This window comes from Cololabis saira, chromosome 22, assembly GCF_033807715.1.
Source record: "Cololabis saira isolate AMF1-May2022 chromosome 22, fColSai1.1, whole genome shotgun sequence".
Classification (NCBI taxonomy): Eukaryota; Metazoa; Chordata; class Actinopteri; order Beloniformes; family Belonidae; genus Cololabis; species Cololabis saira.
The window spans coordinates 37,181,694-37,196,995 of NC_084608.1; the positions used below are offsets into that span (position 1 = coordinate 37,181,694).

General features: G+C 40.7%; 1 protein-coding gene across 1 annotated transcript; it reads right to left on the minus strand.

Annotated features, from left to right (window-relative positions):
- Positions 1 to 5,803: 5,803 nt before the first annotated feature.
- On the minus strand, positions 5,804 to 10,225 carry LOC133423426 (coiled-coil-helix-coiled-coil-helix domain-containing protein 7-like). Its single transcript, XM_061713599.1, has 3 exons — positions 10,094 to 10,225; positions 6,177 to 6,275; positions 5,804 to 5,926 (listed from the first exon to the last, which is right to left on the minus strand). Exons 1-3 carry the CDS (start codon positions 10,223 to 10,225, stop codon positions 5,822 to 5,824), a joined length of 336 nt encoding a protein of 111 aa, XP_061569583.1. The 3' UTR covers positions 5,804 to 5,821.
- Positions 10,226 to 15,302: the final 5,077 nt, after the last annotated feature.

Here is a 15,302-nt window from a genome sequence, read left to right on the forward strand (position 1 = left end):
GACAGGTGTGGGTGACGTCACAGCTCACCTGTCTGGTGACGTCACAGCCGTCTCACCTGGAGGACCGCTCACCTGGAAGAGTGACGTCACAGCCGTCTCACCTGGAGGACCGCTCACCGGCGCTCAGCGGGACATCAAAGGATCGAAGGCCGAGCTCTGATTGGCCGGAGGTTTCCAGCGTCCCGGACCACGTGACGGCGGCGGAGCCGCTGATTGGCGCCAAAACTCACAATCAACTTTATGTAAAACCAGAAAAATCATTAAAATCTTTTATTTTTATTTTATTTTATTTTGTTTTATTTTATTTTATTTTATTTTATTTTATTTTATTTTTTTTCATCAGGGTTATAAACATTACTGTTTACTCAAGCGTACTCTTAAATTAAACTAAATTAAACTTAAATTAACATTAAGCTTTTTATTATTTTACTTCTTTTCTTATCATCTTATTCAATCTTATTTGTTATTTACTGTATAATTGTGTCTAATTATTTACTGTCTAATTATGTCTTGCCGCTTTTAATGTCAATGTAAAGCACTTTGAATTACCTTGTATTGAATTGTGCTATATAAATAAATTTCCCTTGCCTTTTTTTATTTAGAAAAATCCTTAAATAATTAAAACATTAAAGGCAATAAAACCAGATTAAAATAGTATAAAATGAGACGATAAAAATAAAATAAAAATAAAGCATAAACAACATAAAGGTGCTGATACAGAAATGAAAAGCTCGTTATTACAATTCAGAAACAGCTATAAATACTAAATGATTAATACATTTACAGTTTTTCAAAATTGTTTAAACACATTTCCTGATAGACTACCTCACTTTCTCAAAACTCTAAACAAAAATTACAAAACTCACACACAAAATGCAAAATCCTACACTTCTCTTGCAAAAGCACACTCTACCCTCAAAACAGTGTTAACTCTTCACTAAATGGTATTTCCTTCTCAAATACCAAACACATACATCATTTGAGTAGACGTTTCTAAGCACCCACTGAACACTGATGTGCAGAATGGAAGACACTATAGTATGAATGGAAAACACTATATGAATGTCTCAGTGTTTCACCTTCGGCTGTTGGATGTAATATATCACCATATAGTATTCTTATGTATAGGCTACTCAAATAGAAAACAACACAATTCTTTACTGTAACAACAAATAATATTTTACAGTATTTGGACTCAAAATGTGCAGTCCACTGGACATCACAGCAAGCTGTGGATGAAAACTTGACAGAAAATAGAAACAGAACAAAAGTATTAGGCTGCATCCTGCCTTTCATCCCTGGCTGGCCACAGGACCTCATCCATGTCTCAGGAGATGTTCTCCCTGGCCAAGCAGCGGGGAAAGAATCTCCTACAATGCTGTATGAAGCCTTGACAGGCCTCAGCAGTGACATCGCCACATGTGTCCTCCGTGGCCTGCAGCAGTGGGATCCGTGTCTGAGGATTTCTCTCGTATATCTTCCATCTCCAGGCAGAGAAAAACTCCTCAATTGGGTTGAGGAAGGGAGAGTATGGAGGGAGATATAGGACATCAACTTCTGGATGGACCCTGAACCACTCACGGACCAGAGCAGCCCGGTGGAAACTGACATTGTCCCAGATAACAACGACCCTGACCACCTCTGTGTCCTCCATCTGGTCTGGCTGGACAATGATATTGTAGAGCTGGTCCAGGAATGCTAGAAGAAGTGCAGTGTTGTAGGGGCCAAGAGTGGCATGGTGATGGAGGACGCCGTGGTGATTGATGGCAGCACACATTGTTATGTTCCTCCATGTTGGACAGGGACCTCTGTGATGACACGCTGGCCGATGATATTCCTCCCTCGGCGCCTTCTTTTTACAAGGTTGAACCCGCTTCATCAATGAATATGAATTCAATGGCAAATTGCTGATTGCATATTGCACAGCAGACTTTGGAGTTTAGAAATGTGATTGACTGTGTGTTCTATGTGAACAGCAAGAGAGGGAATTCAGGAAGAGTGTGCAGGTTATTGGGAATTGTGTGTAGTGTTGTGAGAAATGTGTGGTATGGAATGGGAATTTGAGTCTAGAGCAGTAAATGTGCTTGGAGTTCAGCAGGATTGGTTCAGCCACCTGAAACATGAGTTTCAGGTTGTGCACATTGTGTCTGATGTTCCAATAAATGTGTTTAAACAATTGTGAAAAACTGTAAAACAAAGGTATAATACACATAGATATGGACCTATGGACATGTGTATGTATACGTGTGTATATATATATATATATATATATATATATATATATATATATATATATATATATATATATAGACTAAAACTAATATATATATATATATATATATATATATATATATATATATATATATATATATATATATATATATATATATATATATATATAATGTGTGATTTGTTTCTTATTCTTTATCTTTTTTAATCCTGTACTGTTTGTTACTGTCTGTTTGTAAAAGCATGTTTTTAACGCTGTTTTAGCAGTATTTTATTGAGGTTTTAATGGGAACACCACAGATATAGTACTATGTGAAGTCAATGGGTTCCTCAGTACCTTGCGCGACAAAAACACATAATTTAGCCACTGTAACAAAGAATAATATAGAAATAATAATAATGTCATAATCTGTGTATATTACACGACCACGGATCCCAGCGGACTAAAACTCTCTACACCACAGACTAAAACTCTCTACACCACAGACTAAAACTCTCTACACCACAGACTAAAACTCTCTACACCACAGACTAAAACTCTCTACACCACAGACTAAAACTCTCTACACCACAGACTAAAACTCTCTACACCACAGACTAAAACTCTCTACACCACAGACTAAAACTCTCTACACCACAGACTAAAACTCTCTACACCACAGACTAAAACTCTCTACACCACAGACTAAAACTCTCTACACCACAGACTAAAACTCTCTACACCACAGACTAAAACTCTCTACACCACAGACTAAAACTCTCTACACCACAGACTAAAACTCTCTACACCACAGACTAAAACTCTCTACACCACAGACTAAAACTCTCTACACCACAGACTAAAACTCTCTACACCACAGACTAAAACTCTCTACACCACAGACTAAAACTCTCTACACCACAGACTAAAACTCTCTACACCACAGACTAAAACTCTCTACACCACAGACTAAAACTCTCTACACCACAGACTAAAACTCTCTACACCACAGACTAAAACTCTCTACACCACAGACTAAAACTCTCTACACCACAGACTAAAACTCTCTACACCACAGACTAAAACTCTCTACACCACAGACTAAAACTAAATACACCACAGACTAAAACTCTCTACACCACAGACTAAAACTCTCTACACCACAGACTAAAACTCTCTACACCACAGACTAAAACTAAATACACCACAGACTAAAACTAAATACACCACAGACTAAAACTCTCTACACCACAGACTAAAACTAAATACACCACAGACTAAAACTAAATACACCACAGACTAAAACTAAATACACCACAGACTAAAACTAAATACACCACAGACTAAAACTCTCTACACCACAGACTAAAACTCTCTACACCACAGACTAAAACTCTCTACAACACAGACTAAAACTCTCTACACCACAGACTAAAACTCTCTACACCACAGACTAAAACTCTCTACACCACAGACTAAAACTCTCTACAACACAGACTAAAACTCTCTACACCACAGACTAAAACTAAATACACCACAGACTAAAACTCTCTACACCACAGACTAAAACTAAATACACCACAGACTAAAACTCTCTACACCACAGACTAAAACTCTCTACACCACAGACTAAAACTCTCTACACCACAGACTAAAACTCTCTACACCACAGACTAAAACTCTCTACACCACAGACTAAAACTCTCTACACCACAGACTAAAACTAAATACACCACAGACTAAAACTCTCTACACCACAGACTAAAACTCTCTACACCACAGACTAAAACTCTCTACACCACAGACTAAAACTCTCTACACCACAGACTAAAACTCTCTACACCACAGACTAAAACTCTCTACACCACAGACTAAAACTAAATACACCACAGACTAAAACTCTCTACACCACAGACTAAAACTCTCTACACCACAGACTAAAACTCTCTACACCACAGACTAAAACTCTCTACACCACAGACTAAAACTCTCTACACCACAGACTAAAACTCTCTACACCACAGACTAAAACTCTCTACACCACAGACTAAAACTCTCTACACCACAGACTAAAACTCTCTACACCACAGACTAAAACTCTCTACACCACAGACTAAAACTCTCTACACCACAGACTAAAACTAAATACACCACAGACTAAAACTAAATACACCACAGACTAAAACTAAATACACCACAGACTAAAACTCTCTACACCACAGACTAAAACTCTCTACACCACAGACTAAAACTAAATACACCACAGACTAAAACTCTCTACACCACAGACTAAAACTCTCTACACCACAGACTAAAACTAAATACACCACAGACTAAAACTCTCTACACCACAGACTAAAACTCTCTACACCACAGACTAAAACTCTCTACACCACAGACTAAAACTCTCTACACCACAGACTAAAACTCTCTACACCACAGACTAAAACTCTCTACACCACAGACTAAAACTAAATACACCACAGACTAAAACTCTCTACACCACAGACTAAAACTCTCTTGGGCATTCACCAGCCTCTCAAGCCGATTGACGTGAGATAAAGTGACCTCATAGATGGGAATTGGCCACGAGGCGAGGTAGCAGCCCAAACTGAAAGCAGCATAGCTTCACTTTTCCAGGTAGAGCAGTGTCGTTAATCTGCTTGAGGCCGCTGATTGTGTCCTGGTAAAATGGTAAATGGCTTACACTTATATAGTGTGCCCAGCCTGAGTTGTTCCACCTGCTCAGAGTCTTTAAGTTCTGCTGTACGATCGGCCGAGGCTTTTGATAGACGTCTCCAGACCCGTTGGGATTGGCTGGTCGTCATCGTGGAACCTCTCATTGGTTAGCTTACCTTTGACAATGGAGATCCTACAGGATTTGCTGGGTTTAGACTGAGCTAGCTGCTACTAGTTAGCTCAACTAACTAGCTGGTTGGCAGATTTCTGGTTACAGTCCGGTTCGGTCCGGTTCAGTCCGGTTTAGTCCGGTTCCAGGAAACATCCGGGATGCTGAACGTAAACGTACATCAGTGTCATCTGCATATAGACTGACATTTGTACCAATTCTTTCAATTCAATTCAGTTTTATTGATATATTGTCTATTGAAGTTGATCCAGGATCTTTCCAGAGACCAGAACACTCAATTATTACATAAACATAAAATAAACAATGGCAGGTAAAAACCCCCCTGGTGGGAGAAAAGCCTTAATCAATCAGCTCCAAATGAGCGTCATCTGCATAGAATAATAATAATAATAATAATAATAATAATAATAATAATAATAATAATAATCAATTTTATTTATATAGCATTTTTTTAAAGATCTCAAAGACTGACATTTGTATCAACAACAGAGTGTGATCTTGTGGAACTAAAGAACCAAAATCCTCGTGGTTTCCTCAGTGGGAACGATCCTCGTTTCCATGGCGACGGCAGACAGGAAACCATGACAACGGAGCTGCAGACGAGGTACGAGGTTTGGTTTTTATTCAGGACAAACGGACAGACGGAGGAATAGTCTCTTCACAATCACTTCCTCTGTTCGGCCCAGGCCCTGCCCACATTGTAACAGGCCCCGCCCACACAGGCCCCGCCCCCAGGTCCCTCCTCAGTAGGGCTTCCCTCCTAGCGCCGTTAGCATCTCCTCTCTCTCCGCCGCCGTGGGCATGTCTGGCCGGACGCCGTCCCGCCTCCTCTGGACCATGATGCCGTGCTGCAATACAGGTAAACACACCTGTTAGCTCACCTGTTAGCACACCTGGTTAGCACAGGTAAACACACCTGTTAGCGCACCTGTTAGCACAACTGGTTAGCACAGGTAAACACACCTGTTAGCACACCTGTTAGCACACCTGGTTAGCACACCTGGTTAGCACAGGTAAACACACCTGTTAGCACACCTGTTAGCACAGGAGCTAACTACTGACGAGCTACAGGTGAGTCCTCCAGGTGTCTCTACTCACCCAGTACTTCCTGCAGTTCTTGTATCTCTGGAAATACATGGAGCACATGCTCTTGTCGTAGTTGTTGATGTCCAGACATTTCTGAGACGCGTCGCTCTCCTGGAACACAAAGATAGAGGTCAAAGATGGCCGTCAAAGATGGCCGTCAACAAAGATGGCAGTCAAAGATGGCCCTCAACAAAGATGGCCGTCAAAGATGGCCCTCAACAAAGATGGCCCTCACCAAAGATGGCCGTCAAAGATGGCCGTCAACAAAGATGGCCGTCAAAGATGGCCGTCAACAAAGATGGCCGTCAAAGATGGCCCTCAACAAAGATGGCCGTCAAAGATGGCCCTCAACAAAGATGGCCGTCAAAGATGGCCCTCACCAAATATGGCCGTCAAAGATGGCCCTCAACAAAGATGGCCGTCAAAGATGGCCCTCACCAAATATGGCCGTCAAAGATGGCCCTCAACAAAGATGGCCGTCAAAGATGGCCCTCACCAAATATGGCCGTCAAAGATGGCCCTCAACAAAGATGGCCGTCAAAGATGGCCCTCACCAAATATGGCCGTCAAAGATGGCCCTCAACAAAGATGGCCGTCAAAGATGGCCGTCTAATGGCACTTTTGCACTAGTATCACCCTAGCTCGGTTCTACCCGTTTTGCGCTTTCGCACTAGGGCTGAGACGGGTAGAGCCGCTCCAAGCCGATACCTTTTTCTGTAACCATTTCAGTGAGGTTCTATAGCGGGCTGAGCCGGGACTATTTCTGAGGTCACCAACCTCCGCGCCACTGATTGGTCGGGGGGCGGGGCCGTCAGACGTTTGAATCAGGAAGCAGGAGTCAGCGCGAGGCGACTCGCAGCGATTTTATTATAAAGCGCAAAACGTCTGTTTGGTGATCCAACTCTGAGGTGCAGATGTTCATAAACCTGGTGGCTGTCGAGAAAAAATTAAAAAAAGGGATGTAGACGGGCTGTTTTTTTCTCAGCCGCTCGCGGCTCCAGCTGATTTCTCATCAGCGCAGACATGAACAAAGGGGTTCTGGGTCTCATTCTGGGCGTGACGTCACGGCTGACGTCACAGCCGTGTCCGTGCACTCCACGGATGTTTATATTAATATATATTATATAATTATATTAATACATTAATAATATATGTAATACTATACATGTAATAATATACATTAATTTATATATTATATTAATACATATTATGTAATTATATTATATTAATACATTAATAATATATGTAATACTAATACTAATGTGTGTCTTTTTCATGTATTTCTGTAAGTTTGTGTTTCTTTTTCATGTATTTCTAGTTCATTGTTTCATTGTGTCCTGATTTTCCTGAGTGTTTGTCTCCCCCTGGTGGTGGATTGTATGTTTGCAGTTTATCTTTCAATAAAATTTTTTTTAAAAAGAGTAAAAAAAGAGAGAAACTTATACAAATCTACATGTTTTAACTTGTTCCTATCAGTCTTGTTTTCTTCAACAATGACGAAATTATTTCGTTTCGTTTTTCTCATGACGATAACGAGACGGTGACGTACGGAAGAGTATTAGGGCAGGAGAAACATTAAAATAATATTTCCATAACTATAACTATAACAATATATATTATTGACATATTTAGTGGAGCGGCTAAGAGTGGATTTTAGGCAGAATCGTGCATTTGGTGATACAAGCATGAAAATTGGCATGAGCAGTGTTCATGGGTCACTTGACAAGAAAATTGGTCGGGCCACTTGAAATTTCAAGTTGGCGGCCATTTTTCAAGATGGCCGCCAACTTGGTCGATAAATTAAGTGATGTAATTGTTTGGTTGGTGATATAGGCATGAAAATTGGCATGAGCAGTCTCCATGGGTCACTTGACAAGAAAATTGGTCGGGCCACTTGAAATTTCAAGCTGGCGGCCATTTTTCAAGATGGCCGCCACCTTGGTTGATCAATTAGGTGATGTAATTGTTTGGTTGGTGATGTAGACATGAAAATTGGCATGAGCAGTCTCCATGGGTCACTTGACAAGAAAATTGTCCGGGCCACTTGAAATTTCAAGTTGGCGGCCATTTTTCAAGATGGCCGCCACCTTGGTCGATCAATTAAGTGATGTACGGTAATTGTTTGGTTGGTGATATAGACATGAAAATTGGCATGAGCAGTCTCCATGGGTCACTTGACCAGAAACTGCTCACAACCACTTGAAATTTCAAGATGGCAGCCATTCTTTGAGATTGCCACCTGGATTTTTAAATAATATATTTTCCCATTTTAATTTGAGGTCCTAAAAAGGCCAAGAGTGGATTTTTTACTGTATTTTGTCTAACTCCTCACCCTTGACCTGTCCAATGTGGTAAAACCTGCCAGGAGTTGCCTCCTAACGGCATAGCTCTCAGGGTTCAGTGAAGTGCACAAGCTCCCTTACCACGACAAGGTAACATTCACAAGGGAGGTTTTTTTTTATTTTTTATTATTACCTAAATGAACAGACATTAACGTTGTCAAATAAATACTAAGGAATGGAGAAACAAAAAGGAAGATTATTAAAATGGCCAGCTTTGGTGCTGAATGGATAGCGCTCCAAAAAATAATTGAACAATTATTTACTGAATGGCAATATGGGCAGATCTAGAGGCAACAGCAGCTCTGACTGACATAGCCGTGGAACCATGATAAACTGAAAATATCCCTCACAAATAAAAGGTAGAGGTGCTGACATTACACAGTATCTCCTCAACTAAAAATATCTCTCACTGGCAATTACCCAGTGGAAAAAAATACTAAAGAACTAAACTAAAAATGCGATTAACTGGTAAAACTGAAGACAAACTGATGTGGCCATGGGGAGCCGAGCCATAGGTCTACACCTGAAAACACAGGTGCCAAGGGGGAGTAACCCTGGCAAAAAGAATATGCAGATAGGATCTAGCTGGGGCAACTACACAGACATGTACAAGTGAGTCCATATCTGAAGCACTTACACCTTCCAGTACATGCCTTGGTGCATTTGGTCAACTCCCAACAACTCTCTGCAATAGGTGGAAAAGGAGTCCAAAAGATTTTCCATTCCTCATCTTGTTCTATCCATCCCCAGTCAGATGGGCTTGGCATTTGTGGTTATCGCTTTAATGCCTGTCCCCACACGTATCCAGCCTCATAAGATGCACGTTTGGCATGCTCTTTGAGTGCTGCTTGAGTTGGTGGGATCCGGTCATATGGTCTTTGCTTTCTGGCAAAGAGATCAAGCCTCGCCTCATTCACAGTTGTGACATCGCTGGATCTGTCATACATTAGCACAACAAGTCTCACCAAAGCTTGCAGGTCGCTGTCATCCACTGCAGAGGGTTCTGTTTTGCAAGCAGTTATGACAGGCGTTTGTCTTGGATTCAGGAATGCCACTGTATCACTAACTTTGTCCATGACATGCTTTACTGTTGCAACAGAGTGGGCTTGGTCTCGGGGGAGGGGAAGCAGTGATGTAATGCTGACTTTAAAATCCAGGCTTCTCCGTTGGGATGCATGGTGGGCTGACCATGTTATATTGGCAGAAGCATCGACTGCTTGGGTTAGGCTAACTTTCTCCAGCCAGTCAAACTCCAACTGCCAAGTTTCTGTTGAATACAGTGAGGTCTGGTAAAGGTAGGTTGGCTACAGGATGGGGCTCTGGGTTTCTCTTTCTGAAGAAAGCTGGTTGGATGTTTGAGAAGGATTCAGGAATTTCAGGAACTTTGCTTGGTCTGTCATCTGAAAGTTGGAGTGGTGGCCTTATCTCACCCTCATTGTTAAGACCTGGATGTTGGAACATAGAAATACTTGTACCATGAAAGGATGTATGGGCCGTTGTTGCTGTGGGATTATGGTCAATGTTGTCCATAGCAGATGTGGTGAAGAGTCCCTTTCTCAGAATCGGTGGGCAGACAACCCCATCTACCACATACTGGTTCACCACAGATTCTCCTAGCAGTGCGGAAACCTCCAACACCCTGTCATAGGAGATGCATATCCCATTCTCATGAAGTAGGTCAATGAGTAGTCGCTTTCGTGTTTTAGCATACACCGCCATTCCAATGTAAACAGCAAATGGAGTTTCACGGTCTCTCGAGTGCCTATGGGTTGCTGCACCATCTTTGCACTTAGTTTTGCAATTGTCTAATCTCTAGTCTAATTTACCCGTAATCACCAAATCAACACAAATGTACTTTTATGCCTAAGTGTTAGAGGTTTTTTTCATGGCATAAAATTGTTTTGGCATCATCCAAAACTTAAAAAAAAAAATAATGACTCCAAGTCCTCTTTACTGAAAAAAAAAAATGTATATGGGAAAATTGATCTTTTGAGGATCCAGTGGCGGCTCACGGCAGTTTCCATGCTTGTATTTTCCTAAATGCTCCAATAAGGTGGCGGCCATCTTGAAAAAATGTCCGCCATCTTGAAATCCCAATTGGCTGTGAGCAGTTTCTTGTCAGGGGAACAATGAGACCGCTCATGCCAATTCTCATGCTTGTATAACCAACTTTACATCACTTAACTGCTCCACTAAGGTGGTGGCCATCTTGAAAAATGGCTGCCATCAAGTGGCTGGTAGCATTTTCTTGATAAGTGACTCATGGAGACTGCTCATGCCAATTTTCATGTCTATATCACCAACCAAACAATTACCGTACATCACTTAATTGATCGACCAAGGTGGCGGCCATCTTGCAAAATGGCCACCAACTTGAAATTTCAAGTGGCCCGGACAATTTTCTTGTCAAGTGACCCATGGAGACTGCTCATGCCAATTTTCATGCCTATATCACCAACCAAACAATTACATCACTTAATTGATCAACCAAGGTGGCGGCCATCTTGAAAAATGGCCGCCAACTTGAAATTTCAAGTGGCCCGACCAATTTTCTTGTCAAGTGACCCATGGAGACTGCTCATGCCAATTTTCATGCTTGTATCACCAAATGCACGATTATGTGACTTATCTGCTCCGCTAATTCTATAACAATATTTTAGAGGAGGAAGATTTTTTTTTCATTATGGACTTTGAGAAAAAAGTCGAAACATCGAGAAAAAAGTTGAGAAAAAAGTCGAAATGTTTAAAAAAAAGCCGAAATGCCGCGAAAAAAGTTGAAATATCGAAATTTTGACTTTATTCACAAAATCTCGACGTTATTCTTGAAATTGCATTTCAACATTAATCTCATGGTAACAAGCCCCATAGGAATGAATGGGGTTTGGTCACCATGGCAACAAGAAAAACAATGAAAAGTGTTTTAAAGGAGCTTGAGGCCGGATTGAGGCAGGATTTATGAAAAAAATCCGTATACATTTTAAGTTTTCTAGTAATAATGTCAGATGAAGCGTTCCAAACCAAAAAGAATGATTCCTCTAGTGTATCTCTCCTTTGCCTTGAACAGGCTGTTGCTGCAAAATGTGCTGCAATTCGGTCCTGAATTTCCCGCGCTGTCCTGTGGATGTGACGTCACATGACGCTGCATGCACGTTCTCCCCGTTCTCCCGTGCCGGCTTCACTGTTGGCTGCAGTACCCCCAACGGCCGTCGTGGTGAAGGGTGGCGCTAGAGAGTCTCATTTCTTAAAAGCTCCTTTAATAAATAAAATGATGGTTTTATAAGTGACAGGAAACTGATTGGTTGAAGTGATTTATTGAGAAAATCAGGTGTTTTTCTGAGGAAACATCAGGAACCAGGACCAGGATCTGGATCAGGTCTCAGGGGGACCAGCAGGTTCTAGTCCATGAAGATCCTCCACCGTCACGTAGACCACCTGGAACACAAGAACAGTTCTGGAGGTCAGGGGGTCTGAGGTAGACCTGGTCCAGGTCCTGGTCTTACCTGACTATGATCCGGGTCCTGGTGGTCCTGGTTCTGGTTCTGGTTCTTACCTGACTATGATCCGGGTCCTGGTGGTTCTGGTTCTGGTTCTGGTTCTTACCTGACTATGATCCGGGTCCTGGTGGTTCTGGACTCCCTCAGGGAACACGGTTCTCAGCAGATTCTTCACTGGTTCTGGATAAACGTAGGTCGGGTTGGAGAGACCCGGGTGGAGACCTGATCCTGGACCTGGACCTGGTCCTGGACGCTGCTTCACACCGAGACCATGGATCTTCTGGAACCAGAACCAGAGAGAACCGGGTCAGTACTGGACCAGGTAGAACCAGGACCTGGTCTGGATCTATGAATAAACCGATACCGACTGAAAACTGTTGGACTTTAGTAGCAGTTGGTTCATTGGGCACTGGTTAGCTGTTAGCTGACATGAGGACATGATGAAAAAAGTTGAAATTTTGAGAAAAAAGTGGAAATGTCGAAAACGCATGAAAAACAAACGCACGAATGCACAAAAAAACGCACACAAAACGCACGCACGCAAAAACGCACGCACGCAAAAACGCACGAACGCAGGAAAAAACGCACACAAAACGCACGCACGCAAAACGCACGAACGCACGAAAAAACGCACAAAAAACGCACGAACGCACGCAAAACGCACGCACGCAAAAACGCACGAAAAAAAGCACGAAAAAACGCATGCAAAACGCACGCAAAACACACGCAAAACGCACACAAAACGCACGCACGAACGCACGAAAAAACGCACGCAAAATGCACGCACGCAAAAACGCAAAAACGCACGAACGCACAGAAAAACACATGCAAAACGCACAAAAAACGCACGAACGCACGCAAAAACGCACGAAAAAAACGCACACAAAACGTTCGCAGGCATGCAAAACACACGGAAGAAAAAAGTTGAAATTTTGAGGAAAAAGTCGAGAAAAAAGTCGGAATTTTGAGAAAAAAGTCGAAATTTTGAGGAAAAAGTCGAAATTTTGAGGGAAAAGTTGAGAAAAAAGTCGGAATTTTGAGAAAAAAGTTGAAATTTTGAGGAAAAAGTCGAGAAAAAAGTCGGAATTTTGAGAAAAAAGTCGGAATTTTGAGAAAAAAGTCGGAATTTTGAGATGACATGATGACATGAGGACAGGGGGACTGGGGGACAGAGGGACAGACCAGTTTCCGCTGCAGGAGACGATAAACTTTCTTCCGTCTCTTCAGGTCCGTCCTCAGTCGTCTGGCGGAGACGAGGAGGGACGAGATCCACACTGGAAGACTGAGGACGATCCAACACAAAGATTTACATCAACATTAAAAGCAGCAAGACACAATTAAACATAAATAACAAATAATATAAAATTACAGAAGAGAATCAGGAGAAAAAATATGATTTTTTAATTTATTTTTAAATTAAAATGTTTTTTTATTGTGCACTTCGAGAAAAAAGTTGAAACGTCGAGATTAATGTTGAAATACAATTTCAAGAATGAAGTCAAACTTTCGTGAATAAAGTAGATATTTCGGCTTTTTTCTCAAAATTCCAACTTTTTTATTGAGTTGCATAATGAAAAAAAAATCTTCCTCCTCTAAAATATTATTTTCATTTTTCTCCTTCCCTGATTCTTTTCCGTATAAAATAAAATGATGATAAAAGAGGTAAAATAATAAGAAGCAGCAGGTGTTAGTCAGTAAGGGCAGTAGATCCAGCAGGTCAGTATTTAATAGTAATGTTTTTATCCTGATTTAAAGGAGCTGACGGAGGACAGACAGAGGACAGGAGGAGGACTGGACTCACCCGAAGGATCGGCACAGAGACACGTAGACGTCCATGAGGAGACGGGGACACGTCTGGATCTGGAACTGGATCTGAAACAGTTTCTGTTTTTATTTCTGCTGTAAAGTTGAACATTTGGACCTGGATCTGGACTCACTACTGGATCTCGACCCTGGTGGTCTGAGTCCCAAATACCTCCTCGTGGGATCAATAACTTCTTATCTTATTGATCTGGACACCAGACAGTTAATTAAAGTCCGGTTTTAAGTTCTAACTCTGATAAAAACCCGATTTAAGAACATTTACCAGGGTGAATGGAGGAACTCAGCAGGTTCCTACATTTACCAGGTTCCCTGAACACATCATCATCAGGCTCCGCTAATTAACGTTAAAGAGATGATTAAACCGCGGCGCATGCGCCGTAGGAACGGCACTTCTAAGTTAGTGGAGCGTTAAAGGAACAGGACAGGCATAGACATATATACATGTATGTACATATATATATATATACATATGTATATATGTCTATGAGGACAGGTGTGGGTGACGTCACCCCTCACCTGTCTGATGACGTCACAGCTGTCTCGTCTCACCTGGAGGACCGCGCTCACCGGCGCGCGAGCGGGACATCAAAGGATCGAAGGCCGAGCTCTGATTGGTCTCCCGCGTCCCGGACCACGTGACGGCGGCGGAGCCGCTGATTGGCGCCAAAACTCACATTCAACTTAATGTAAAACCAGAAAAAATCCTTACATTTTTTTTATTTTAATTTAATTTCATTTTATTTTAATAAAATTATTTAATTAATTAATTAATAATTCAAACAAGGCAATAAAACCAGATTAAAATAGTATAAAATGAGACGATAAAAATAAAAAAGCATAAACAACATAAAGGTGCTGATACAGAAATGAAAATGTGCAGCAGTTTTTACAATTCAGAAACAGATATAAATACTAAATGATCGAATAAATATAAAACAAAGGTATAATACACATATATATATATATATATATATATATATATATATATATATATATATATATATATATATATATGTGTATAGTATGCGTGTGTGTATGTGCTTATATAAATATATATAAACTGTATGGAATGATATTTAGTAACATGTGGAATATGCTGTATAGTTATTTTGTTTAAACTCGAGAAACTTCTCATATGGATTTATTTATGTATTTTGTTTCACGTGCATTTACCAGTATTTTTTATTATTATTATTATTGTATATACTGTTTATAGTGTCATACTGATATTATTACTGTATTATTATTATTTTAATCGATTGTATCTGGGAATTTCCCCGCTGGGGGACTAATAAAGGAATATCTTATCTTATCTTATTCTCTACATTTTGTTTCAAATCTCCTAAATGCACTAGTTTATAAAAGGCGTCATAAGCTTAGGCTTCAGTCTACACCTTTTGGTCCATGGTTTAAGTTAAAATAAATATATATATATATATATATATATATATATATATATATATATATATATATATATA